Source organism: Oncorhynchus tshawytscha, linkage group LG13, assembly GCF_018296145.1.
Source record: "Oncorhynchus tshawytscha isolate Ot180627B linkage group LG13, Otsh_v2.0, whole genome shotgun sequence".
Classification (NCBI taxonomy): Eukaryota; Metazoa; Chordata; class Actinopteri; order Salmoniformes; family Salmonidae; genus Oncorhynchus; species Oncorhynchus tshawytscha.
This window is the reverse complement of record NC_056441.1, coordinates 53,827,186-53,852,723: the sequence shown is the minus strand read 5'-3', so window position 1 is coordinate 53,852,723 and position 25,538 is coordinate 53,827,186. Positions and strand designations below refer to the sequence as shown.

The following is a 25,538-nucleotide window of genomic DNA, read 5'->3' as shown; positions in this document are numbered from 1 at the left end:
GCCTTCGTTTTACGCACCGTGCACGATTCTGGCGACAATGTAACATTGTAACCGCTTCAAATCAAATCAAAATCAAATCAAATTTTATTTGTCACATACACATGGTTAGCAGATGTTAATGCGAGTGTAGCGAAATGCTTGTGCTTCTAGTTCCGACAATGCAGTAATAACGAACAAGTAATCTAACTAACAATTCCAAAAAACTACTGTCTTATACACAGTGTAAGGGGATAAAGAATATGTACACAAGGATATATGAATGAGTGATGGTACAGAGCAGCATAGGCAAGATACAGTAGATGATATCGAGTACAGTATATACATATGAGATGAGTATGTAAACCAAGTGGCATAGTTAAAGTGGCTAGTGATACATGTATTACATAAGGATGCAGTCGATGATATAGAGTACAGTATATACGTATGCATATGAGATGAATAATGTAGGGTAAGTAACATTATATAAGGTAGCATTGTTTAAAGTGGCTAGTGATATATTTACATCATTTCCCATCAATTCCCATTATTAAAGTGGCTGGAGTTGAGTCAGTGTCAGTGTCAGTGTGTTGGCAGCAGCCACTCAATGTTAGTGGTGGCTGTTTAACAGTCTGATGGCCTTGAGATAGAAGCTGTTTTTCAGTCTCTCGGTCCCAGCTTTGATGCACCTGTACTGACCTCGCCTTCTGGATGACAGCGGGGTGAACAGGCAGTGGCTCGGGTGGTTGATGTCCTTGATGATCTTTATGGCCTTCCTGTAGCATCGGGTGGTGTAGGTGTCCTGGAGGGCAGGTAGTTTGCCCCTGGTGATGCGTTGTGCAGACCTCACTACCCTCTGGAGAGCCTTACGGTTGAGGGCGGTGCAGTTGCCGTACCAGGCGGTGATACAGCCCGCCAGGATGCTCTCGATTGTGCATCTGTAGAAGTTTGTGAGTGCTTTTGGTGACAAGCCGAATTTCTTCAGCCTCCTGAGGTTGAAGAGGCGCTGCTGCGCCCTCTTCACGATGCTGTCTGTGTGAGTGGACCAATTCAGTTTGTCTGTGATGTGTATGCCGAGGAACTTAAAACTTGCTACCCTCTCCACTACTGTTCCATCGATGTGGATGGGGGGTGTTCCCTCTGCTGTTTCCTGAAGTCCACAATCATCTCCTTAGTTTTGTTGACGTTGAGTGTGAGGTTATTTTCCTGACACCACACTCCGAGGGCCCTCACCTCCTCCCTGTAGGCCGTCTCGTCGTTGTTGGTAATCAAGCCTACCACTGTTGTGTCGTCCGCAAACTTGATGATTGAGTTGGAGGCGTGCGTGGCCACGCAGTCGTGGGTGAACAGGGAGTACAGGAGAGGGCTCAGAACGCACCCTTGTGGGGCCCCAGTGTTGAGGATCAGCGGGGAGGAGATGTTGTTGCCTACCCTCACCACCAGGGGGCGGCCCGTCAGGAAGTCCAGTACCCAGTTGCACAGGGCAGGGTCGAGACCCAGGGTCTCGAGCTTGATGACGAGCTTGGAGGGTACTATGGTGTTGAATGCCGTGCTGTAGTCGATGAACAGCATTCTCACATAGGTATTCCTCTTGTCCAGATGGGTTAGGGCACTGCTTCCACTGTATTATACGCAATGTAACACTATCATTCTCCCTTGATTAGGCCGGCCAAATGATCCTTTATTTTACTCTATCAGTGTTAGTCAATATGGGTTTGTTTCACGACTAGTCAATCAATACAAGTAATAAATAGTAAGTGATCCGATCCATTCATTCATAGACATCCTGCCCCTGGGCAAATATTGAATCTTGGCTCACCATCATGCCTACCTACGTTCCAACTATTCAGCTATTTTGTTCAGATCATTTAAAACCCAACAGGTTTTTAATCTAAATGTTGTCCAAATCTATTTGCAGTACTCATATGTTTGACATTTTTTCACAGCTTGTGTTACAGGAAACTTTGAAAAAGCAGAGCTTTTTCTTCACCAAGACAATGTTTAACAATACAGTTCAGCTGAAATGTAAGTAGGCGATAACCTTGCTTATGTTCCTGAAAGTTAGGATAAAACTCAGTTATTTACTGAACCTTGTAGAATATCATATAGCAAGAACATGATTGCCCCTTCTTCTAACTAGTATTGTAGGATGGTGTACTGTCAATGCAGGATATTTGTATGATATCATTACTGTACACAATACGCTACTTTATTGTGTCTACAGTAAGAGCATGGGGAGGTTGGGGGAGGAAGTTGTTGGGGGAGGAAGTAGTAGCCTCTAGCCCTGACTCTGGCCCTCAGACAGGAACAGATCTGGAGAGAGCTCTGTGACTAAGTTGTTTTCATAAGATGTCTGCTGTTTCAGGGTTGACGGAACACTGTGAACCTCCGGTAAAACTCAACATCTCCTGGTGCCTAAGGAGCTCCCGCTGCTTCGAAGAGGTATTCGGTCTCCACGTAAGTTCCTCTCTCTCATTTAGAAACTCACTGCACTCTGAATGGGCTCATTCAGGCTGTTGTATTCCATAAACTCTCCAGCTTTTCCTTTTTTTCAGCTAGTTCCAATTGTTCTCAATTTAACAACAGGCAATGCAAGATTTAGGGTCTCGATATGGAGAGCAGTGTCATTCATGTTTTATGACTGTATAGACACTGTGGTTTGTGCAAATACTTATTAACCTACTTATTAACTTCATCATACCTGTTTGATTTGCAGCCTCTGAAGGCAGGGAGCTACTTCAGAACGACAACTGTGAAGCAGGAAGGATGCAGTGGGTTCTATGTGTTTTATCAGTACCCTGCCATTGAGTGCAAACAGCACATGACACACAGTGAGGTACAGTATATGGCAATGGAGGGTCTCATAAGAAAGTATGGTGGCACTTTATTTTATGGTACCTCAGAAATATCCCTGCATTTACATGATCAAATATTAATTACACAGTAATGTTGTGTGCCAGACTCTACAGCTATGCCATATAATGCAATATTCAGAGATACACATCTGTCACGCCCTAACCTTAGAGATCCTTATTTATTATATATGTTTGGTTAGGTCAGGGTTTGACTCGGGTGGGAGAATCTATGTTTTCTATTTCTTTTTTGTTTTTGCCTAGTGATGTTCCCAATCAGAGGCAGCTGTCTATCGTTGTCTCTGATTTGGGATCATATATAAGTTGTGATTTTCCATTTGGGCTTTGTGGGAGGGGGGGGGGTTATTTTCTGTTTAGCTGTTTTGTTGCATGACAGAGCTGTGCGCGTTTGTTTTTTCTACTTTGTTATTTTGTTGCGGTGTTCAGTTAATTAAAAATCATGAACGCTTGCCACGCTGCACCTTGGTCTCCTTCCTCAACCCACGAGAGCCGTTACAACATCTGGTTTTGTGAGATTAATAACACAGCAATGACCTTCTTTGGTTCTAAATAAGATAGCTACTAGCGAAGTTAACTTCCTATTAAATGGCAAGTAGAACTAGTGGGATCAGTATAGTGAAATAAAGTGAGGGAAAAAGCATACTACAAACAGCACAACGGTGAAACAAATACCACAACCTCATATGTTCCACCTCGCTCTTTCATGTCGTCTTCCTGAGTTTGTTTGTTCACAAAAGTGTGACCTAAATATAGCAGCTCGTAACTGATCATTAGGAATTGCTTGTAATTCTGAATAAGTGTTTTCATACATTACAGCTCATGGCGAGGCTATGTTATGGAGTTCACAGCGTATCCTTGTCTAATGGTTGCTACTCTGCTTTGTTTTCAGTAACAGGTCTTTCTCAACAGATTTGAGGAGCCGACTAGGCTTACTGTAAACTAAAGCTTTTTTTTCTAATTCTGTAAACTAAAGCTTTGGTTGTTTTCCTCTCAGGCTGCCATGTCTTCTCCCTTGACCTCCTCAATGTCCACCTCTGGAACATCAGACTCTTAGGCCTCATCTTCACTGTCACTTTCCAACCTTGTTGAGGATGGCTTGTTGTCAGGATCAAAAAGCCTCAAATTGGTGGCCATCTGGGCAAATTTTTCTTCCCTTGTATTGGTCAGCCTGTTGCGTGCTTTGGAGTGTGTGTTCCCAAACAAGGACCAGTTTCGCTCTGAGGTGGCTGATGTTGGTGGGATTTGGAGTATGATGGAGGCAACAGGGGAAAGAGCCTCTGATCCACAAAGTCCCTTCCACCAGGTGGTGGATGAGATGTTGGATGAGACTGCCATATTGCATCTCCATCCCAAAGCCCTTGCTTGGAAGTGCACTTCGCCAGACTGCAAAGAACCTTGCCCTCATCCAGGCCAAGGTGGCGAGACACGGTAGTGATGACACCATAGGCCTTGTTGATCTCTGCGCCAGACAGGATGCTCTTGCCGGCATACTTGGGGTCCAACATGTACGCTGCGCTATGTATGGGCTTCAGAGCTGACGTTTTCACGCTTTCTGATGTATTTCAGAACTGCAGTTTTCTCTGCTTGGAACAACAGTGAAGTGGGCAGGGCAGTACGGATTTCTTCTCTTACATCTGCAAGCAGAGTTTGAACATCAGACAGGATGGCATTGTCTCCCTCAATCCGTGCAATGTCTAGTTTTGAGTTTCAGGCTGCTTACCACTCTCTCCCAAAATACATCATCCAGGAGGATCCTCTTGATGGGGCTGTCCATATCGGCAGACTGTGATATGGGGATTTCATGGAGAGACACCTTCCCCTCCAGGAGACTGTAAAACATGATGACAACACCACCCCAATGGGTGTGGGTGGGCAGCTTCAATGTAATGCTCTTATTCTTCTCACTTTGCTTTATGAGGTAGATTGCAGCTATAACTTGATGACCCTTCACATACCTAACCATTTCCTTGGCTCTCTTGTAGAGTGTATCCACTGTTTTCAGTGCCATGACGTCCTTGGGGAGCAGATTCAATGCATGAGCAGCACAGCCAATGGGTATGATGTGAGGGTAGGACTCCACTTTACACAAAGCAGCCTTCATGTTTGCAGCATTGCCTGTCACCAATACCTTCTGTGGTCCAAGGTCATTGATGACTGCCTTCAGCTCATCTGCAATGTAGAGACCGGTGTGTCTGTTGTCCCTTGTGTCTGTGCTCTTGTAAAATACTGGTTGAGGGGTGGAGATGATGTAGTTAATAATTCCTTGCACGCGAACATTTGACCGCCCATCAGAGAGGATTTCAATACAGTCTGCTTTCTCTATGATTTACTTGAACTCTGTTGAACTCTGCATCTAGCAAATGAGTAGATAAAGCATATCTGGTTGGAAGGGTGTATGCTGGGCGACGAACATTCAGAAATCTCTTCCAATACACATTGCCTGTGAATATCAGAGGTGAACCAGTTGCATACCCAGCTCGAGCAAGACATTCATCAGCATTTCTCTGACCACGTTCCTCCATTGAGTAAAAAAAACAACGTATAATTCCAGGAGGAACATGAGCTGTTGCTATCAATAAAGGTGTCTGATTCATCATTTTTACCTCGAATATAAGTAGAGGGACTTTTGTCAGAGGTTGCTTGTGAGCGCTGAGGGAACTTTATGCACTTGGCCAGATTGTTGCATTCTTCACATATGATTTGGCACAGTATTTTCAAATATACACAGCTTTTCCTTCTACATTAGCTGCGTGAATTTCTCCTCACATCAGATAGTGCCCGTGGCATTTTCCTGTAAAGATTAGAAACAAATTAGTAAAAAAAACACAAATGCAATTCCATGTACAGATAAATAGTTAAGCAGTTAGATTAAACAACTCCTTTGTAAGATAAATGTTTTAAAATAAAACATATGGAAACAGGCAAATTAACACTCCTCAGTTACCAGGCTCAAGTAAGCTAAAACCCACATGCTAGCAAAAACTAACTACCAGAAATTGTAAACAAGTTAGAAATGATAGAAACACTTTGCAGTAGGCTACTATTTGCTAGTTAACAAAAAATAAAGTATGTCATATGAAATATATTCACCCCACCCAGTATTGTAATCAAAACTTTCCAGAATGCATGTAGCCCTTGGGCCAGACAGTGTGGGCTCAATAGCATCTCATAAGTGTGTAAGATCTTGAGAATCAGCTGTACATGTGATGGAAGAATGCACTGTGCATGCAGAGGATTGAGATTCCATTGAATTGGGGATAGTTTAACCAAAATATGCCACAATACCTATCATTGCCTTGTGTATCCCACTGTTATAAGCTAACTTGTTTGAAAAATTTAAGCAAAGTACTCCAAATTCCCGGGCTTGACTTCCCATGGAAAATCTTCTGAAAAATTCCTGAAATTCACCGGAAAGTTTCCGACCCTTTGCAACCCTAATAGTAACACAGTAATTCACCTAGGTGTCATTGGAATGACTGTCTTTATCCCCCTGTTTTAGCCTGTCACTGTCAAGCACAAAGAGATGAGGAAAAGGAGCGCTGAGAATCCAAAGGAGGTAAATCAACTCAAACACCCTCTGATATCATAATCAAATATATGCTAAGTGGATGTAGATGTATGTGAATAAGGCGATTTGGGTCCTGTGATTCCCAGCCTAGCAACAGGCCTCCATATCAGGGAAATCAGCTTAATCATATTTTCTCTCTTTTAGACGGTTGCTGTCAAAGCAGAGGCAGCTGTGGCCACAGGCAAAGCCCCAGCCCCCTCTGCAAAGAAACAAGTGGTGAGTGTTTACATGCCAGAATGAAGACACAGTTGAAGTCAGAAGTTTGCATACACCTTAGCCAAATACATTTAAACTCAATTTTTCACAATTCCTGACATTTAATCCTAGTAAAAAAAATCCCTGTTTTAGGTCAGTTAGGATCACCACTTTGTGATGGCCACTCCAATACCTTGACTTTGTTGTCCTTAAGCCATTTTGCCACAACTTTGGAAGTATGTTTGGGGTCATTGTCCATTTGGAAGACCCATTTGCGACCGAGCTTTAACTTCCTGACTAATCTCTTGAGACGTTACTTCAATATATCCACCTGCTTTCCTTTCCTTGTGATGCCATCTATTTTGTGAAGTGCACCAGTCCCTCCTGCGGCAAAGCACCCCCACAACATGATGCTGCCACGGGTTTTAATGACTCCAACCTGAGTGTATGTAAACCTCCGACTTCAACTGTATGTATGGTGTACATACACATTGGCTAAACAAACAGTGTGATTTAGATACACCAGCACACTATTTCTTTAATTGCCGTTCTTCATTTCTTGTACCGCAGGGAAAACATTTGTTCAGCTAGCTATTTCCTAATGCCTGGCTGTCTTAGACGTAGAGATCCTATAATGTAGCTCTATGCTCCTAGACTCCCCAGCATCACTTTGATGCAATGGCTCAGACCTGGGAGGATGGCCTTACATGTTCATCATCCCACATCAAAGAGATCAAGGAGAAGAGCAGCGCCGCCACTGACTCTGTCCCACCACAGAACTGGGACATCCAACATAACGAGGTCCACCGATCACATGAAACCTGTGTCCAATACATTAAAACTGCATTAACGAATAGGCTAATATTATTATGTCCTTCACCCCCTGCAGTGGAAGTCAGTAGGAACGGGAACCCTTTGACTACATCTGTTTCAGAATGACTTATGATCGTATGTCAATTCTGCCGTGGTAAGTTGTCTACATGGAAAACACTCTACGCTACAGCTTCATTACATGTAGTATAATGAACACAAGTAGCTTCTAAGGTGTGGTCCTATAGGACATACTCTCTATCTTACCGGACAATACAGACTCTCTAGTTCCTTGCCAGCTCACCTAACTGTCCCTTTTGCAGTTCTACATGGTGATGTGTGTCATCTATGTGTTGCTGGGCCTGCGCTGTGGCCTTGGCTGTCAGCCTGCTACTGGAGAGAGCTGCTCGGGATCCAGTTCTGGATCGGCGGGGTTATCTTCCTGGGCATGCTGGGGAAGGCCGTGTACTATGCCGAGTTCCAGAGCATCCGCTATAACGGCCTCTCCGGTCAGGAGGGGGAGAGACAAGAACCTTACAGAAAAGCCACTTGATTTCACTTATGAAATTTCACTTGAAATTCACGTGATCACTTGAGAAACACGTTTTTGTCGGTAATTGGTCTTTTAAGAAAATCAACATGGGGTTTAAGTGGTCATTTTTGGTGGACACCCCTAAACACACATTTTCAGCCAATTTTGTTTTTCTACCGAAATCTTCCTGGTGGGCAAGGTTGGAATTGGGTAAAATATAGTTGCTCCTAGTGTGGTGCTAAATGTGCTGTTGTACTCCATTTCAATAAGCTTTATTTGTGTGCTGTGTCCTCCAACAGTCCACGGGGCAGTAGTGTTTGTGGAGATCCTTTCAGCAGTGCGGACCCTGGCCCGTCTGCTCGTCATCATCGCTAGTCTTGGTTATGGAATTGTCAAGGGAGTCAGTCCCTTCATAAGAGGTCACATTGTTAAGACAGTGGAGAGTGTTAAACTCTATTTCCAATTCTGTCTCTCTCTGTCTCTGTCTCTCTCACTCTGTCTGTCGCTCTCTCTCACTCTGTCTGTCGCTCTCTCTCACTCTGTCTCTCTCTCTCTCTCTCTCTCTCTCTCTCTCTCTCTCTCTCTCTCTCTCTCTCTCTCTCTCTCTCTCTCTCTGTGTGTAGGCCAAGGCTCAGTGCATTGATACACAGGGTGGTTGGGGTGGGACTGCTCATTTCATTTTTACCTTATATTCTCCGTTGTCGAGGGAATCCTGAGGGTCAATTCGGGTAAGTCTGGTCTCTGTCCTCTCCTTTCTGATCAATATACTACCTCGCTATTCCCCCCAAATATATTGTCCACCTAACTAGACTATTAAAACATGTTGATGCGTTTTTGATACGGAACTAAACTAAACAATGCCATGATGCTCTTTGTTGAATATCTTCATCTTTGGCCAAAGGATGCCAGGAATCTTGTGTGTGTAGTAGTACCGTCATTCCACTGTCAGTGTTTGCCTGTCTTTCTCACAGGGTCAGGGGGGCAGTAGCAGACTACTGTGTGACATTATTCTGGCGTTCACTGACTCGTGCGTTGTGTGGTGGATATCCTTTTGGAGCGGTCAGACATTAGAGGCCATCGGTCTGCCTGTCTGTCAGTCAGCGTGTTAATCTAGTTGTCACTGTATGCAGTTAGTCTGTCAGTATTAAGACTTCTTTTATTTGTCTCCCTCCTGGGCATGTTTGTCTTGAGCTGTGTTTCCAAAGCTTACTCAGATCTCCTCATCCCTTTTACCAGTGTCTCTCATAACTTCTCCAACAAGTTTGAGTCCAACCCTCTTTGAGTGGCAGTTTGGTTCTACACGGGTCCTCTTGGTGTGTATCTGTCTATCTGCATGGCTGCCTGAAGAGTATGTGATAATGTCCCCTCGCTCCCTCTGTCGATCCCTCCCTTTCACCTGCCCCTCTGTGCTTGTATCCGTTCCCCTCTCTGTCCCTTTCAGGCTGAAGCTGATCTGGTGCCGCTTGCTGCCATTCCGTTGGCTGTGCTCGACTCTACCCTCTGCTGGTGGATATCGTGTACTGTACTTCCCTTCACCTTTCACTTTCCCTCCCTCTCACCCCCCCACCCCTTCCCCCCTCCCCTCCGACTTCATCTTCCAACGCTCTCACTTCCTGAAATCCCTGTGTGCGACAGTACCTTGGTGGTGGTTGGTGTTGGCAGTTCTCCCTCTATTTCCGCTTGCCTTTGTCTCAGAGAAGGGAATAACCCAGAAGGGAATATTTCCAGAAAATATTCTCCGTAGACATCAGCCATAGTCACATGGATTAATGACATGTTTAATTACAGGGCCACTTATAGCAAGGCTATCAATAACTTTATTTAGAAGAGCTCGTAGGAACTGCTGACTTTTGACAAATGCATTATTTTATTCTCACGGATGGCCACATTCTTTTTCTCCTGCAGTTTGACAGGACAGTATTTTAGTGGATTCAGTTAGTTAACCAATTAGCCAGAAAACCAGTTAGTATAGCGATGACTAAAACCATACCAGGTTTTCCAGCCGTGCTTAACCTGGCCATGGGGGGCAGAAGGGAGCTCAACTCCTCCTGAGTGATGAGAAAATGGCTGAAAACCTACAGACACTTACACCCTGATTAGCTTGGGTTTACGTTCAGGTATATCAGCTCAGTTGACAAGGTGGGCAAACTCTTCGGTGTTGGTTATGTTGAAAGTCAATGGAAGAAGACTGGTATTATAGGGTTAACTGTTTTTGTTGAGAATTGTATTTCAAAGGTTGGCTGTTTGTTATCTGGGTGTGTCCTGGGATTATGTTGGGAGTCCTTGACAGCCAATCACATCTTTATCAGCCTGGCCCAGACCATGAAGCTCCTTCGCCTCCAAAGAAACGTGGTCAAGCTCTCCCTGTATCGCCACTTTACCAACACCCTCATATTCACCGTTATTGGTGAGGAGCTGTCTGCGGCTGTGCTACTGCAACCACTTAACAGAGACATTTCATACATAGTGTACTATACACCTTGGTGTGCCCATGATTACAAGCATTCACTAATCTAATATATTTGGCCTGTCACTGTTCTACTCTGCAGCCTCAGCAATTTTCATTATCTGGATGATGAAGACCTTCAAGGTTTCAAAGTGCCAGTCGGTGAATAGTGTTTGTTTACTACGTTACGTAACTTTTTAAGCCACGGGTGTCCAAACACGTGCGTGTGGTTTGAGTAAAAATAATAATAATCGAACTCAATATACTTTAAAATGTCTAAAACCAAATCGAAACTGTAGAAATGATAATGAACCCACATTCATAGTTTCTTGACTGTTTCCAGCGTGCTAACAAATGAAAAGCTAGACAGTCAGAGAGCATCGGAAATAACATTTTCTTGACAATTTTGACGTCACAGTTGACCTCTAGTGAACTGGTATTTAGCATTATATATATTATCTTTCACATTCTCTTCCATCTCTCTTATTCACTCTCTTTGTATCTCTCCAGGACTGGAGGGAACTGTGGATAGACTGCTTCCTGGCGGTTCCTCTTCTCCACCATCCTTCTGGTCATCATGTTTCTGTGGAGGCCGTCTGCCAACAACCAGAGGTAAGAGGTCACGGCTAAACAGTTCAACACAAGGCCAAAACCCTCTCAACCAAAGTCATGTTTGTTTTTTAATCTAGGGATTGGGTTACTGGCTAGGATCTTTCAGTATGTCAACAGAGACATCTGTGGCAAAGTTAGGGTCAATTCAGGACATAAAATTGCACTTGTATGGAGAAATCCCATGTCCAAGTCAACTCAAATTGAATTGAGATGGCACTGAGATGGCTCAGAGAAGTTGTCTTGGTGATAGGATTATTATTTTTTTTTTCCAGGATGAGGATCTGAAATGGGTGGAAGAGAATATCCCATCTTCAATGGCAGATGTGTAAGTGCGAACAAATTGAAGTTGTGGAAACGTTAGAAACATTAACCATGATTGACAGTGATAATATAATCACTTTGACTAAAAGTGTATTACAGGGTGGTTATTACATAGTAAGACCATTGAAACTCTCAACTTAATTAAATCAGTTTACAGTCTGTGATGATGTGTGAAACAAGCACAGAAAGGATAGTTGATTTTTTCTGACTAAAACAACCATAATCCAGTTCAGCTGTAAATCAAGCCAACATGTTTTCCTTTCTGTCCCAGTGCACTGCCCCCTCTACTGGACTGACGAGTTAAGACAAGGTGTTATTCCTGGTGTGAACAGCAGGCGGTGCCAGCTCCATGCTTATTAAAGAGCAGTAGCTCGTCGGGTTTACATCAGCTTGTTTATCCCTCCCTGTTTTCTTGCTGGCTTGAACAATGAGAGGGTGTGGAAGGGTGGTGTAGCTTTTTCATTTTAACCCCCCCGCATATCAAATAAAGCCATTAGGATTGTCCCAAGGGATATCTTTAAGATATATTTTTTACTTCAAAATGTGAATATACTTGTATGGAAAGGGTCGTCGGTAGATCAGATCGCATGTATCTTTTCTATTAAAGCTTTTGTGAAGATCGATTGACTTCAATGTCCATCTTTGTTTTTCAGTCCACCATGTCGCCTTTGGAAAGTCATTCCAACTATGCTTTTATTTACCCACAGGAGACCATGACAACCAATTTTGAGATGTCTAAAATGGAATAGATCGAGGGAGACGATGTGCACTGCAGACAGAGACCGTGCGTTGGACAACCCTATGTCTGTATATGAAGGATATTATCCCGTATGAGCTTTGTAAGCAGCAGTTGTAAATACGATGGGATAAACTATGACGTAATGAGCTCACTATTTTAATTTTATTTTTGAATGCCTGCTTATTTATATTTTTGTGGATATCTGGTTTATTTATTTTTTAGATTCTTTACTACAAATTGTATCTTGCCTTTCACTGTTTACACAGGTAAATTGCGGGAATGTGATTAAATGTGTTTTTTTGTCCAGTATGCAGTCTTGCACTTGGCCCAGCACAATCATACACACTCCCCTACAAATCTCCCCACACACAGAATCGTTATTTTTCTTCTGATCACTGACTGTCCCTCTATCGCTTTCTCTCACTCACTGTTACACACACACACACACACACACACACTGCACTACAGTCCCAGGTTCACCCTTTTCTTTAATTTTTCTACATTAGTGACATTCCACTGATCTGTGTATCATACAATAGCCTTTTTAAAGAGTGACTGTTTATCTAAGCGGGTGAAATGCTCCAGACATTATAGTCAATACACAGTGATCTGCCTGAGGGCAGAGCACCATCACTGCGTGGGTCAGAATTGATTTATTGTGTCTGTTCCCACTGATAACCACCAACTATCTGGTCAACACATCCAACAACGAGACCCCTGGGGGGTGTTTAGCTTACAGCTTCCACTTAGTATTTCCAACAATATTGTATTACAGTTGTGCGATATTGCAAAAAAACAAATACCTTTTAAGTCCGATTGTGAGCTTCTGTTTGTTCCTAAAAATGAACTGCTGACACACATACGAAAACAACGCCGCCTTTATTTGTCCTAATTGATTTGTCATTTGGCAGAACAACAGGAATGTAATGACTATGTAATGATCGTGTCATGAACACCTTTAGATGGTTGAAGTCCACATTCCTGGGATGGCTGTGGCTTGTGGGTAACATCCCATTTCAGTGATGCCAACCCTGTATTTGCCTGTCACTGCAGGTTATCACTTCATGCCCATTTTGTGTCCTATTTTTTAGCTAGCCTATAACGTTACATAACACGTATCTATTATGTTGGGTTAATATCTGTTATAATATGCTCTTACTGTCTGTCATCTCTATAATAACTTAATCCCAGAGATTTAGTTTTAACAGACAACAGTATGGTGGTGATTTCATGTATCGTGCTGTATCAAGCGTATTTACCAGAACGGTAACAGACATGTCCCTCAACTGCCAGGGCAGTGACACTGACTATAGCAGACATGTTTATCTGCAACAGGATGTCATTTACTCTGAAGGAGCTCACCTGTTGACGCAATTCATTGTGAAATGGAAGTACTCCAGCTAATGCATACTGCACAAATCTGCCATTATGTAAAAGGATGTAGGATTATCAAAATAGAGATTAATGACCAATAGCATTTCCATAATGCCTTCCTACACACAGTACGTCAACATTTTATGCATAAATAGCCTCCACAATTACGTTTTTTTTTAGTTGTTCGATTTGAATCTTTATTGTTCTAGTTTTTGACAATTTCCTAGCGAACACGTGACACCATTGATCAACAAAACATATCAATGGCAGATCAATCTGCGTTACAGTGAGAAGATGTGTTTAGAAAAAAAAACACATTTTGACTTCATATTTTATGGTGGTTTATTCATGTACACAACAGTCTAAAAACAACACAGAAAGAGATTAAAACACATTACTTCATTAAGGAATCCACATTGGGGGTGGGGGGGGGGCAGTCTTTAGGGCAATCATTTCAAATGTGCACTTTGAAATATCTATTGACAAAACTACAAACAAAAAATGGCAATTGATATAAAACTAAGTATTTTTGATCCTGGAATGAGAGATCATAGAGATTAACATTTGACAAGGATGGGATGTCTTCCCTTCTGCTGACAATATAAAATCTCACTAGTAGAGGACAAGCAAAACATTTACATTGATCATGGAATGGTAAGCAAGAACTGCGCTGATTGATGACTGATTTATTGCTTTTGAGTATTTTTTTCATCTATATGGATTGCATCGCTCTCACCATGAAGAATCGTGGCGAAAAACATGTGATTACTCCGTTGGGGGGGGTCAAAGCTCCTCGCTGAACGAATCCCATGCAGATCTAATCCTCTTTGTGTGTCGTCACACGTTTCCCGCCTTTTTCTCTGGTGAATGATAACAGAAAAAAATGAAATGTATTAAAATATACATTTAAATCAGAACATTCATAGAAAACATTTTAATTAGTCTTTGTGAAGCGTTAGTATTACTCAAAGACTATTGGACAGATTCACAGCACATTCGACTTCCTCCTTAGGGTGAATCACAATGTTGTAGACATGGCCCCTGACTGAAAACTGAATCGAACATGCAGGAAAAACTACTTTCATCGATAAACTGGTACCCCAGGGAGAAAGGTGCTTAATCTTGTTCCTAGACAGCCCAAGTGACACTTTGATTTAACTACTAATCCTTTGACTAAATGTTATTGATGTTCTTTGACCCTCTTTCCCTACAATAATGAAGTGGCCCTGTTATACACAGTGACCTGTCTATTGTGTGCTGTGACATGGATATCTATGAGTAACCGTTTGGTTCAGTGGTTCTTTCCCTGACTATTTACATGCTTCATGTTACCTACTGCAGCGTTGAGTGTCCTTAAAGGGATTTCAAAGTGTTGCATCAAAGTAGGTGAACGGCTTCCAGTATCACATAACTACACTACGCTTCCACTTAAAGCTTCACCCAGCACCATATTTGTAAACGCTCAATGACGAAAACTGAGGTCAATATCACATTAACTTTTCTTGAACAGTTAGAAAATGAGAAGAACTTTCTGGACAACGGTCAAAAGTGTTCCCACTATTGACACAATGAGAACACTTTTGACCGTTGTCCAGAAGGTTCTTCTCATTTTCTAACTGTCCAGTGGCCGCTGACATAATTGTCTGTACGGTGGATGCAGAAGCCTCATAGAACATCCTCTTCCGCGCTTCCTCTTGGTCACGTGGCTCAGCGTTGGCCTCCCCTGACTCAGAATGGGACCCTCCATTTTGAGGAATCCCCACCCCCTCTCAAAGCTAGTCCCTAGTTCTAATTTGGCCTGTGTCATCATGTTAGCTCTATTTTGCTGGAGGTCACCATCACCACAGTCTATTTCTACTGCAAACTCACCAATTTGGGCAACTGCATTTCCTGTAACGAGGTTCAGCGTCTTCGCGTCCTTCATGGAGTTTGTGTTTTCTTGTTTGGCCTCGTCTGTTGGTCCGTCTTTCTTCGGGGTCGTTTCATGATTGTGTATGGCGTCTTCTTCGGGCGTGCCATTCGAGCACCCATTCTCACCGTTGATTTTCACCTCTGCCACGGGCTCTGCTGGTGCTGCGGGCTTAGCTGAGTTGGCCTTCTCTGGCTCAGGACCAGACAGTGTGTTCGTTGTGGGCTCCTTTGCCTCTCCGTCGGCGGCTGTGTGCTCATTGACCACCTGAACCTCTCCTTTGTCGTTGCTCTCGCCCTGGGCAGCATCTGCTTCTCCCTGCCGGCTGTCAGACGTGCCAGCTGGGGCAGCCGCGCCCTCTGTGTTCTTCGCCTCCCCGTCTTCTGCCTCCTCACCCTCTTTCGGAGCTCCGTCTCCCTGGTCCACGCTGGTGCTCTTCCCCTTTCTCATGATGAAGTTTTTCAGCGAAACGGCACGGTTGAAGTGCGTTCGCTTGGTCTTGGCCGACTTGGCCTGCTCTTTGCCTGCCTCTTCCGTCTGCTCGGCCAGTTCAGATGCGGCAGCACCTTCCTCCTCCCCGCTGGCAGCCACCGTGTCTGCTGACCGCTTGGACTTGGGGATCACGCGTTTCTTGAAGGAGGTCCAGATCTCATCTGCATGTTGGTTCATTGATTTGTGTGGGGCGGCGGTGGCTCCTTTTTCCTCCTCTCCGTCTGTGTTGGTCTTCTCCTGTGTTTCACCGTCTACCTGTGCCTTGGCTTCGTCTGTTTCAGGCGCAGCCGCTTCATCGTTCTCTGTGGGGTTTTCCTCCCCTTCCGCCTTCTCGCTCTTATCGGCTTTGCTGATGCCTACGACTGACGGGTCTCTCTTCAGCCCCTGGAATGTCCATGACCTTTTCAGTTTCCACCGTTTCTGGCCACTGGATTCTGAAGCCTTGGAGTCCAGTGTACTTGTGTCACCAGGTGTGCCCCCAGATGCACCCTCGCTGCCCTCAGCGTCCTTAGACTCTTCTGTGCTCTTCTTGTGACTCTTCTGGGCCATAAGCTTCTTGAAGGAATGCCAGCGTTTCATGTGTTTGGTCGCTGCACTAGAGGCAGGCTTCTCTGACTCTTCTGCTGCCGGGGCATCTTCCAATGTGTCCACTGTGGCATTGAGGGCCTCAGGGTCCTCTAACCTGTCCAAGGATTTGGATCGGACCTTCACCTGGTTCTCCGGCACTTTCTCATTGGCCTGGTCCTCTGCCGCTGCCTCTGTGCCATTGGCTGCCGGCTCTTCTGCTTGGGCAGAGGCCTTTTTCTGCTCTGTGTTGCCCTCTCCATTAGCCTCCACAGCCTCAGTGCTCTGCTCCTTCTTCTTCTTCCCTCCCATGACTTTTCCCAGTCCACTCTTATTCAGGAAGGAAGAGAAAATATTCTCAGAGGCCTGTTTAGCTTTGCCATCGGCCGGCTGCTCTGTGCTCTCTGTGGTCTCTCCGGCAGGTTGTACCTCTTCGGGTGGAGATGTGACAGCCTCTGTGACAGTGTCTGAGTTTGTGGGCTCCACCTCTGTTTTGGTCTCGGTGGTGGTGGTACCATCTTCCTGTACAGGTGCTGCACATGCATCTGTCGCCGCCATATCCGCAAAAAGTTGTCTGTGTCGTTATATCCCCTCTTTTTCTTCAGTAGTTCAGGTTAGTTCCGTTTGTGCTTGAATGGACTGAGTTCATTGATCACGAGCTGACACGTATGGCAGTATTCCCATCCAACTTCCCTTCGGAGAGGAGGACCTCTGCATCATATTCCGTGGTGAGAATGGGGGCCACGAACCTGGTGGAAATGAAATGAGAAAGGATTCAATGTATAAATCAACAACACAGATAGTCCATTACTTAGTCTAGGGTACTCCAGACAGAGCAGATGCAAAACACACTGCATCTCTAAAACAGAAAAGCTCTGCTCAAAAGGATTTAAAGTCAATGCATCCAACCACAAACCAACATAATGTAACGTGACAAATTCTACGTGAGAGGTGATGGGTAATTTGAAGAATGTGGAAATGACATGTATGGCCCAGAGCAGTCAGAGGGGAATAAACACAGGGCATAACATGCCCCAGATAATCTCATGTTGCCACAAGGGTTTGACTCCTGTCATCTAGAGGCTAGAGAGCATTGCTGTTTAGAAAGTGGATCAGTGGTTTTGTTTAGTATTCAGCACCATTTGACGGGTTTATGTCTGGGCTTTAGTATCCAGGAAAAACAAGCTGACATTCTAGATAGTACGCTTACACAATAACATGCAATGACAGCAGAGGCGAGTGAAAATCTAAAATCTTCAGCAAATCTCCATAATGGAAAATGACAAAGAAAAAGGCGTAGCTAATTTTAAAATGTCTATTGCTTGAAGACATAAAATGTCTGCTTCCAAAGTAAAAGCCACCTTGATAAATGTCTTTATCTGGGAAAGTGTTTATAAATGTATCATAACATCATTACAAGGTTATAGGCAAAACAGAAACAAACAAATGCCCTATTTTCTCTGGCCATGATTTTCTATAGACTCGAACCCCCTTATAATAGACATCTATTCACCCACAGACAACCCCTTTATCACATATTGTGTTTCGGAGCACTGCCCTTGTTTTCCAGTCTGCATTGGGTTATTTTGCAGCGTAGCAATGTCATCCATGGTTAAGCTATCTTTATAGATTAATACCGATTTCACGTTCTCTCCGAATCATCCATCTGAGTATTTGAAATAGATTCTCTCTCCAATCTAAAACACCAGAGGTGCACCTTATGATGTCGGCTAGTCATACTTTGGCATATTCGATGATTCAAACGGTCCCTGTGACTGCATGTGACGTAAAATGAATACAGCAACATACATTGTAATACAATGTTCTTGTATTTCGAGGAAGGAGCACGATACCAATAACACATTTTAATCTGATTTCCCAGTTAGGTTACTACTGCGTGCAAATGTGCGTCTGTGGAGGGAGTGGAGACCACGCTTGCATGTCCTGCCACAAGGACAATCGCGCGCTTTAGCCTTTTTGTCCAGTTTTCATCCGAGTACTCTATTCCCCCTTTGTTATGTTAAACCGGCAGTGAGAGCGAGGGGGTTTAAGATGCCCCTGCGATTGCGTTTAGCTGTGAGCTCCAATCATGCGCTGCAGAAATAGAACATAATTTTAATGAGGGAGAGACCGAGAGAAATGGGGGGGTGTCGTGAACAACAGTGTGAGCAACAATAGGGGCCTCGGCAGTTCGCATTCAAAATAAAGGTACCCCATTGAAACTAATGCAAATAGATAACAAAATAGTGGAATCATGCCACAATTGGACTAGATTTTTCTGGGCGAATGTTGTTATATAAAGTCAACAAAGGACAATTATTAGTTTACCCCCCAAAAAAAAAAAAAAAAAAATAATATATATATATCTTGTAATTGCACTGCATAGCCTACTCAATGTTGTAAAGTACTTAGGTTACAAAAAAAAATAATGAAGTACTACTTAGTGGCAGAATTTATCTTTTTGGGCGACCCGACCAAATTCACATAGAAATGTGAGTTATAGATCTATCATTCTACTTGAAGGCAAGTTTAAGAAGCGGTAGATTTGTTCTATGTGCCCTATTTCTATGCTTCCCGTTTTCAAGTTTTGTTTTTGCATATTTTACTTTCAGTTTTGTACACCAACTTCAAATGGCTCAAACAAAAATGTTTTTTGTTATGGAAAAAATATTTCACAGATGGTACAATGATTCTCTACACTACATATACTTGCTCAAACAAAAATAGCTTAGGTTATGGAAAAAAATATTTCACAGATGGTACAATGATTCTCTACATTTTGTCACGTAAACTCAAATTAGGTGAACTGTTAAGAGTTTTAGCAACCAGGAAATGGCAGTGGGATTTCTTTATAGTGTAACTAACTAAGTAGGGAAAGAGGGATACCTAGTCAGTTGTACAACTAAATGCATTCAACTGAAATGTGTCTTCCGCATTTAACCCAACCCCTCTGAATCAGAGAGGTGCAGGGGCTGCCTTAAATCGATATCCACGGAGCTTGGGGAACAGTGGGTTAACTGCCCTGTTCAAGAGCAGAACAACATAATGTTTTTTAATTTGACCTTATCAGCTCGGGGATTCGATCCAGCAACCTTTCGGTTACTGGCCAAACACTCCTACCCTCCAGGCCACCTGCCGCCCCATGTAGGCTTTGGGGTATTTGTACTTTACTATTTACTAGGGATGCACCAATATTACATTTTTGGCCGATACCAATATCCAATATAGTTTTTTTTGGCAAGTAGCTCACAGATGTGCATTTCAACTAGAGGTCGACCAATTAATCAGAATGGCCGATTAATTAGGGCCGATTTCAAGTTTTCATAACAATCGGTAATAAGCATTTTTGGACACCGATTATATTGCACTCCACGAGGAGACTGCATGGCAGGCTGACTACATTTTACACGAGTGCAGCAAGAGCCAAGGTAAGTTGCTAGCTAGCATTAAACTTAACTTATAAAAAACAATCAATCAATCTTAACATAATCACTAGTTAACTACACATGGTTGATGATATTACTAGTTTACCTAGCTTGTCCTGCATTGCATATAATCGATGCGGTACCTGTTAATTTATCATCGAATCACAGCCTATTTCGTCAAACAGGTAATGATTTAATGAGCGCATTCGCAAAAAAAAGCACTGTCGTTGCACCAATGTGTACGTAAACATAAACATCAATGCCTTTCTTAAAATCAATACACATGTATATATTTTAAAACCTCCATATTTAGTTAATATTGCCTGCTAACATGAATTTCTTTTAGCTAGGGAAATTGTGTCACTTCTCTTGCGTTCTGTGAAAGTAGAGTCAGGGTATATGCAGCAGTTTGGGCCGCCTGGCTCGTTGCGAACTGTGTGAAGACCATTTCTTCCTAACAAAGACCGTAATTAATTTGCCGGAATTGTACATAATTATGACATAACGTTGAAGATTGTACAATGTAACAGCAATATTTAGACTTAGGGATGCCACCCGTTAGATAAAATACGGAACGGTTCCGTATATCACTGAAAGAATAAAAGTTTTCTTTTTGAAATGATAGCTTCCGGATTTTACCATATTAATGACCTAAGGCTCGTATTTCTGTGTGTTATATTATAATTAGGTCTATGATTGGATATAACAGTATGACTGAGCGGTGGTAGGCAGCAGCAGGCTCGTAAGCTTTCATTCAAACACCACTTTGCTGCATTTACCAGTAGCTCTTCGCTGTGCTTCAAGCATTGCGCTGTTTATGACTTCAAGCCTATAAACTCCCAGGACTAGGCTGGCAATACTATAGTGCCTATAAGAACATCCAATAGTCAAAGGTATATGAAATACAAATGGTATAGAGAGAAATAGTCCTATAATTCCTATAATAACTACAACCTAGAACCTCTTACCTGGGAATATTGAAGACTCGTGTTAAAAGGAACCACCAGCTTTCATACGTTCTCATGTTCTGAGCAAGGAACTTAAACATGAGCTTTTTTACATGGCACATATTGCACTTTTACTTCCTTCTCCAACACACTTTTGCATTATTTAAACCAAATTGAACATGTTTCATTATTTATTTGCGACTAAATACATTTTATTGATGTATTAAGTTAAAATAAAAGTGTTCATTCAGTATTGTTGTAATTGTCATTATTACAAATATATGTATATATATTGGCCAATACATTTTTTGGTCCTCCAATAATCGGTATCGGTGTAGAAAAATCATAATCGTCGACCTCTAATTTCAACAATACTGTGTAACTCCGGTAGGGCAACATCTGAAAAATAGCGCCTACTTGGTTAGTGTGTACTGGGGCTCGAGGTGCTCGACCAGTCAGCGAAAGCCAACATCATCCACGACAGAGAACAGTTGATTGTCAAGGGCAATGAAAATCCATCATCTTGACAATGGATTTCGCCTTTGAGTTGTCTCGCTGAATTGTTTTACTCTTTCAAATGACTGCTCGGCTTGAACTTGTTTAGTTGTTGGAAGTGTCCGCTTAGTAATTTTCTGCTTTTGTTCTGTGGAGCGCTGTATTTTCCGTGGCGTCATTACGTCATCTACCTACGTTATATAGGTGCGCACGTCAGCATTGACATTGGTTTTGCACATCGGTGTTAACCTAGACAATCGGCCAATGTCGATGTTGGCAGTTTTTGCTAATATCGGCCCGATTCCGATATGCTCACCGATATATCGTGCATCCCTACTATTTACTTTTAGTCATTTTATATATACTTTTTTATATTCCTAAAGAAAACATGTACTTTGTACTCCCATGTATTTACCCTGACACCAAATAGTGTGTTTGTAAATGATGTCTGAGTGTTGGAGTGTGCCCTTGTACGTCCGTAAAAAAACAACAACAAAAAACAAGCCATTTGTGCCGGGTGGTTTGCTTAATATACTGAACAAAAATATAAACACACATGTAAAGTGGTGGTCCCATGTTCCTTGAGCTGAAATAAGATAGCATACATTTTCCAAAAAAGCTTATTTCTCTCACATTTTGAGAATACATTCGTTTACATCCCTGTTAGTGAGCAATTCTCATTTGCCAAGATAATCCATCCACCTGACAGGTGTGGTATATCAAGAAGCTGATTAAACAGCATGATCATTACACAACTGCAGCTTGTGCTGGGGGACAATAAAAGGCCACTCTAAAATGTGAAGTTTTGTCACACAACACAATGCCACAAGTTGAGGGAGCGTGCAATTGGCATGCTGACTGCAGTAATGTCCTCAAGAGCTGTTGCCAGATAATTTAACGTGCATTCCTCTACCAAAGGTTGTTTTTGAGAATTTGGCAGTACGTCCAACCGGCCTCACAACCGCAGACCAAGTGTAACCATGCCAGCCCAGGACCTCCACATTCGGCTTCTTCATCTGCTGGATCGTCTGAGACCAGCCACCCGGACAGCTGATGAAACTGTGGGTTTGCACAACCGAAGAATTTCTGCACAATCTGTCAGAAACCGTCTCAGGGAAGCTCAATGGGCCGACTTCTACAAAGGTGAGCATTTGCCCATTGAAGTGTGCTCTTCATGGATTACTCCCATTTCCAACTGTACTGGGCAGATGGCAGACAGAGTGTATGCACTCGTGTGGACGAGCAGTTTGCTGATGACAACATTTTGAACAGAGTGACCCATGGTGGTGGTGGGGTTATGGTATGGGCAGGCATAAGCTAAGGACAACGAACACAATTGCATTTTATCGATGGCAATTTGAATGCACAGAGATACCGTGACGAGATCCTGAGGCTCATTGTCATGCCATTCATCCGCCTCCATCACCTCATGTTCCAGCATGATAATGCATGGCCCCATGTCGCAAAAATCTGTACACAATTCCTGGAAGCAGAAAATGTCCCAGTTCCTCCACGGCCTGCATACTCACCAGACATGTCACCCATTGAGCATGTTTGGGATGCTCTGGATCAACGTGTACGACAGCGTGTTCCAGTTCCCGCCAATATCCAGCAACTTTGCACAGCCAAATGTGTCACGCTGCATGAAGCAAATGGGGGTCACACAATTTTTATCCACACCCCCTACCTTTTTTTAAGGCATCGTCCAACAGATGCATATCTGTATTCCCAGTCATGTGAAAACCTTACGATAAGGCCTAATGAATTTATTTAAATTGACTGACTTGCATAAACAATGCAAAAAAAGCTAAAAGTAACCCAAGCATAAACAATGCAAAAAAGCTCAATGTAACCCAAGGTTACTCATTAAGTACAAAACTAAGAAACAAAACAAGCAACCCTGCTCCTAAATCCATGGCACACCGTCCCGTAACTCAGTAAAACACTTGAAATTGTTGCATGTTGTGTTTACATTTTTGTTCAGGATATAAGTAATTTTACTCAAGTATGAAAATGTGGTAGTTTTTCCACCACCGATATTTATATATGCACTACACAACCTAAGGATTCTGAACCCATTAAATTGGGTATCGGCCTACCCAGTGACACACACAGAACACAACTTGTGTAGAGTTTACACAAATATTAGCGTCTTAGCTCTTATTGCAGGGCTTTGACTGGGGAAAATCACCTCCCCAGTTAGTCTATCATGCATATTGAAACTCATATTGCACAGCCTAACCCAGCGTTTCTCAAACTCGGTAACCCAAAGGTTGCACATCTTGGTTTTGGCCCTAACACTAGACAGCTGATTCAAATTATCAAAGCTTCGTGATTAGTTGAATCAGCTGTGTTGTACTAGGGCAAAAACCAAAACGTGCACCCATTGGGATCCTGAGGAACGAGTTTGGGAAACCCTGGCCTAACCTATGGATTGTGCACCCATAAAATGTATCAGCCTACTCAGTGACACCCACAGAACAAAAATCTGTAGAGTTTACACACATATTAGCGTCTTTTGCGCAATACCAAGCCAAGTTGGGAGTTGATTTTCTACAGTCAAAGTCCCGCAATAAGAGCTAAGATGATAATATTTGTGTAAAATCTACAGAGTTATGTTCTGTGGGTGTCACTGGGCATGCTGTTACCCCATTTCATGGGTTCACAATCCATAGATTAAGCTGTATAGTGCATATTAGTTGAATGTAGTCCAATTGTGGCAGGATTCCACTATTTGTATACATTTCAATTAGGGGACTTTTATTTTGAAAGCAAACCGCCGATTCCACTGTTGTTGCTCACGCTAATGTTTTTCACGACACACTGGTGAAAAAGCCAATGCGATATGCTTGAGACAGCAGGTGCCCGTGCTTTTCAAACGCTCATTTGCATTGCTAATGTGACAAAGCCACAAGCCCAGTTTTGTGTAGGCTAGCCTAAAATAAACGTCTACCGAATTATTTTAAACTTATGTTTTCCTCTAGAAATGTTTGGGCTATTGCCTATGTAAGGGAATTCAACCCGTTAATTTAACCAAAACAACATAAATGATTTCCAAGTTGTAGCCAAGACGCATTCCGAACAATAGATGGGCTGGCCTATTGAGAAAGCTGTCCCGCGTTATAACGCGTAAATGCATCATCACCTTCAAAAGTCATGTCGAGGGAAAAAAATGATTTGTAGCCATCTTCGATGAATGAGTCAATATTACATTCATATAATCCTGGAATCAACACATGCGTGATTAGTAATATGAAATCCTCACTGATAAAAAAAAACAGCGCCACAAATCCAGCGCTTGTCTATTGTGAAGCTCATAGACTAGGCTACACATTCTCTTATAATGTTTTCCCTCTCGTGAGAGATCACATTTGTAAAACGGAATTAAGGTCCTACTTGGCCCCGTTAAAATTCACACTTGAATGCCCTTAAATTATAACGTGTAAGGAGGCAGTCTGGCGAATGGGAGTGGACGTTGATTTAATGAGGAGCCTCAGGTCCTCAGGCACCAAAGTACGTTTTGGAGCGCACAATTGTCTTCCCAAACAAGTGTCTATCGAACCAGAGCAATGCCAGAAAAACACAAACATTTAATGTATGTAGGCTATCCAGAGTTGCGATGCACCGAGCGCGCACGTATCACCCATCAACAGCCTGTTCATAGTCCCTCAACGTTGAGATCCTCCAACAAAAACCAAGCTTTGCTGCCCATCCAAGATCTTCATCATCAATAGCCATATTGTATGACTATAAAGGTTAATTAAACGGTAAATGTAAATCACATAAATTAATCATCATATGCATTTAATAGCTTATTTAACAAACAGGCTACAAGAAAAAAAACGAATAATCTCTGCAAACCTTGTTTCGTGTGGCTAAATCCGTTTCTGTGTGCGGGAGAAAGGTAATAAACTGCTCCAGACAGGAAAAGACACAAACTAAATCCTTGCTCGCATCCTCATGCCTTGAAGCAGCCAACCCAGTGTGGAGAATTGCGCGGGGACGTGAGGGTCGCGTTGGTATTAACAGACGCGCAGCTGCGGCTCCGCAAATACAGACCATCTATCTCACCCGTTGCCCTTAGCAACCATGGAGATCACCCACCCCACCCCCACTACTAAGCGGGTTAATTTTAGTAATTTAACCTTTATTTAACTAGGCAAGAGGGTTAGAGTACGGTTCGGATTTGTTTCCCCTCAGTAATTTGCCCAGTTAGAGCGAAGAACCACTTGCATTTGATATGCGTAAAATTGTGCGATT

General features: G+C 42.9%; 2 protein-coding genes across 10 annotated transcripts; one reads left to right on the top strand and one right to left on the bottom strand.

The window, feature by feature from the left end:
* Window positions 1-1,514: 1,514 nt before the first annotated feature.
* On the top strand, window positions 1,515-12,712 carry LOC112265140 (transmembrane protein 87A). Of its 9 annotated transcripts, XM_024442208.2 has the most exons (8): window positions 1,515-2,001; window positions 2,342-2,433; window positions 2,693-2,812; window positions 6,349-6,405; window positions 6,562-6,633; window positions 7,267-7,413; window positions 7,502-7,579; window positions 7,746-8,496. In XM_024442208.2, exons 1-7 carry the CDS (start codon window positions 1,872-1,874, stop codon window positions 7,529-7,531), a joined length of 648 nt encoding a protein of 215 aa, XP_024297976.1. In that variant the 5' UTR covers window positions 1,515-1,871; the 3' UTR covers window positions 7,532-7,579; window positions 7,746-8,496. The 9 variants fall into 9 exon arrangements, 8 of the variants coding, with proteins under 8 accessions (XP_024297976.1, XP_024297978.1, XP_024297977.1 ...); XR_006078661.1 differs by lacking the exons at window positions 7,267-7,413; window positions 7,502-7,579; window positions 7,746-8,496 and adding exons at window positions 8,578-11,012; window positions 11,285-11,330; XM_024442210.2 differs by lacking the exons at window positions 6,562-6,633; window positions 7,267-7,413; window positions 7,502-7,579; window positions 7,746-8,496 and adding exons at window positions 10,911-11,012; window positions 11,285-11,337; window positions 12,041-12,712.
* A 1,058-nt stretch (window positions 12,713-13,770) lies between these two features.
* Window positions 13,771-25,312, bottom strand: si:ch211-137a8.4 (retinitis pigmentosa 1-like 1 protein). The gene is made up of 3 exons (XM_042295922.1): window positions 25,140-25,312; window positions 15,316-17,160; window positions 13,771-14,306 (listed from the first exon to the last, which is right to left on the bottom strand). Exons 2-3 carry the CDS (start codon window positions 16,967-16,969, stop codon window positions 14,284-14,286), a joined length of 1,677 nt encoding a protein of 558 aa, XP_042151856.1. The 5' UTR covers window positions 16,970-17,160; window positions 25,140-25,312; the 3' UTR covers window positions 13,771-14,283.
* Window positions 25,313-25,538: the final 226 nt, after the last annotated feature.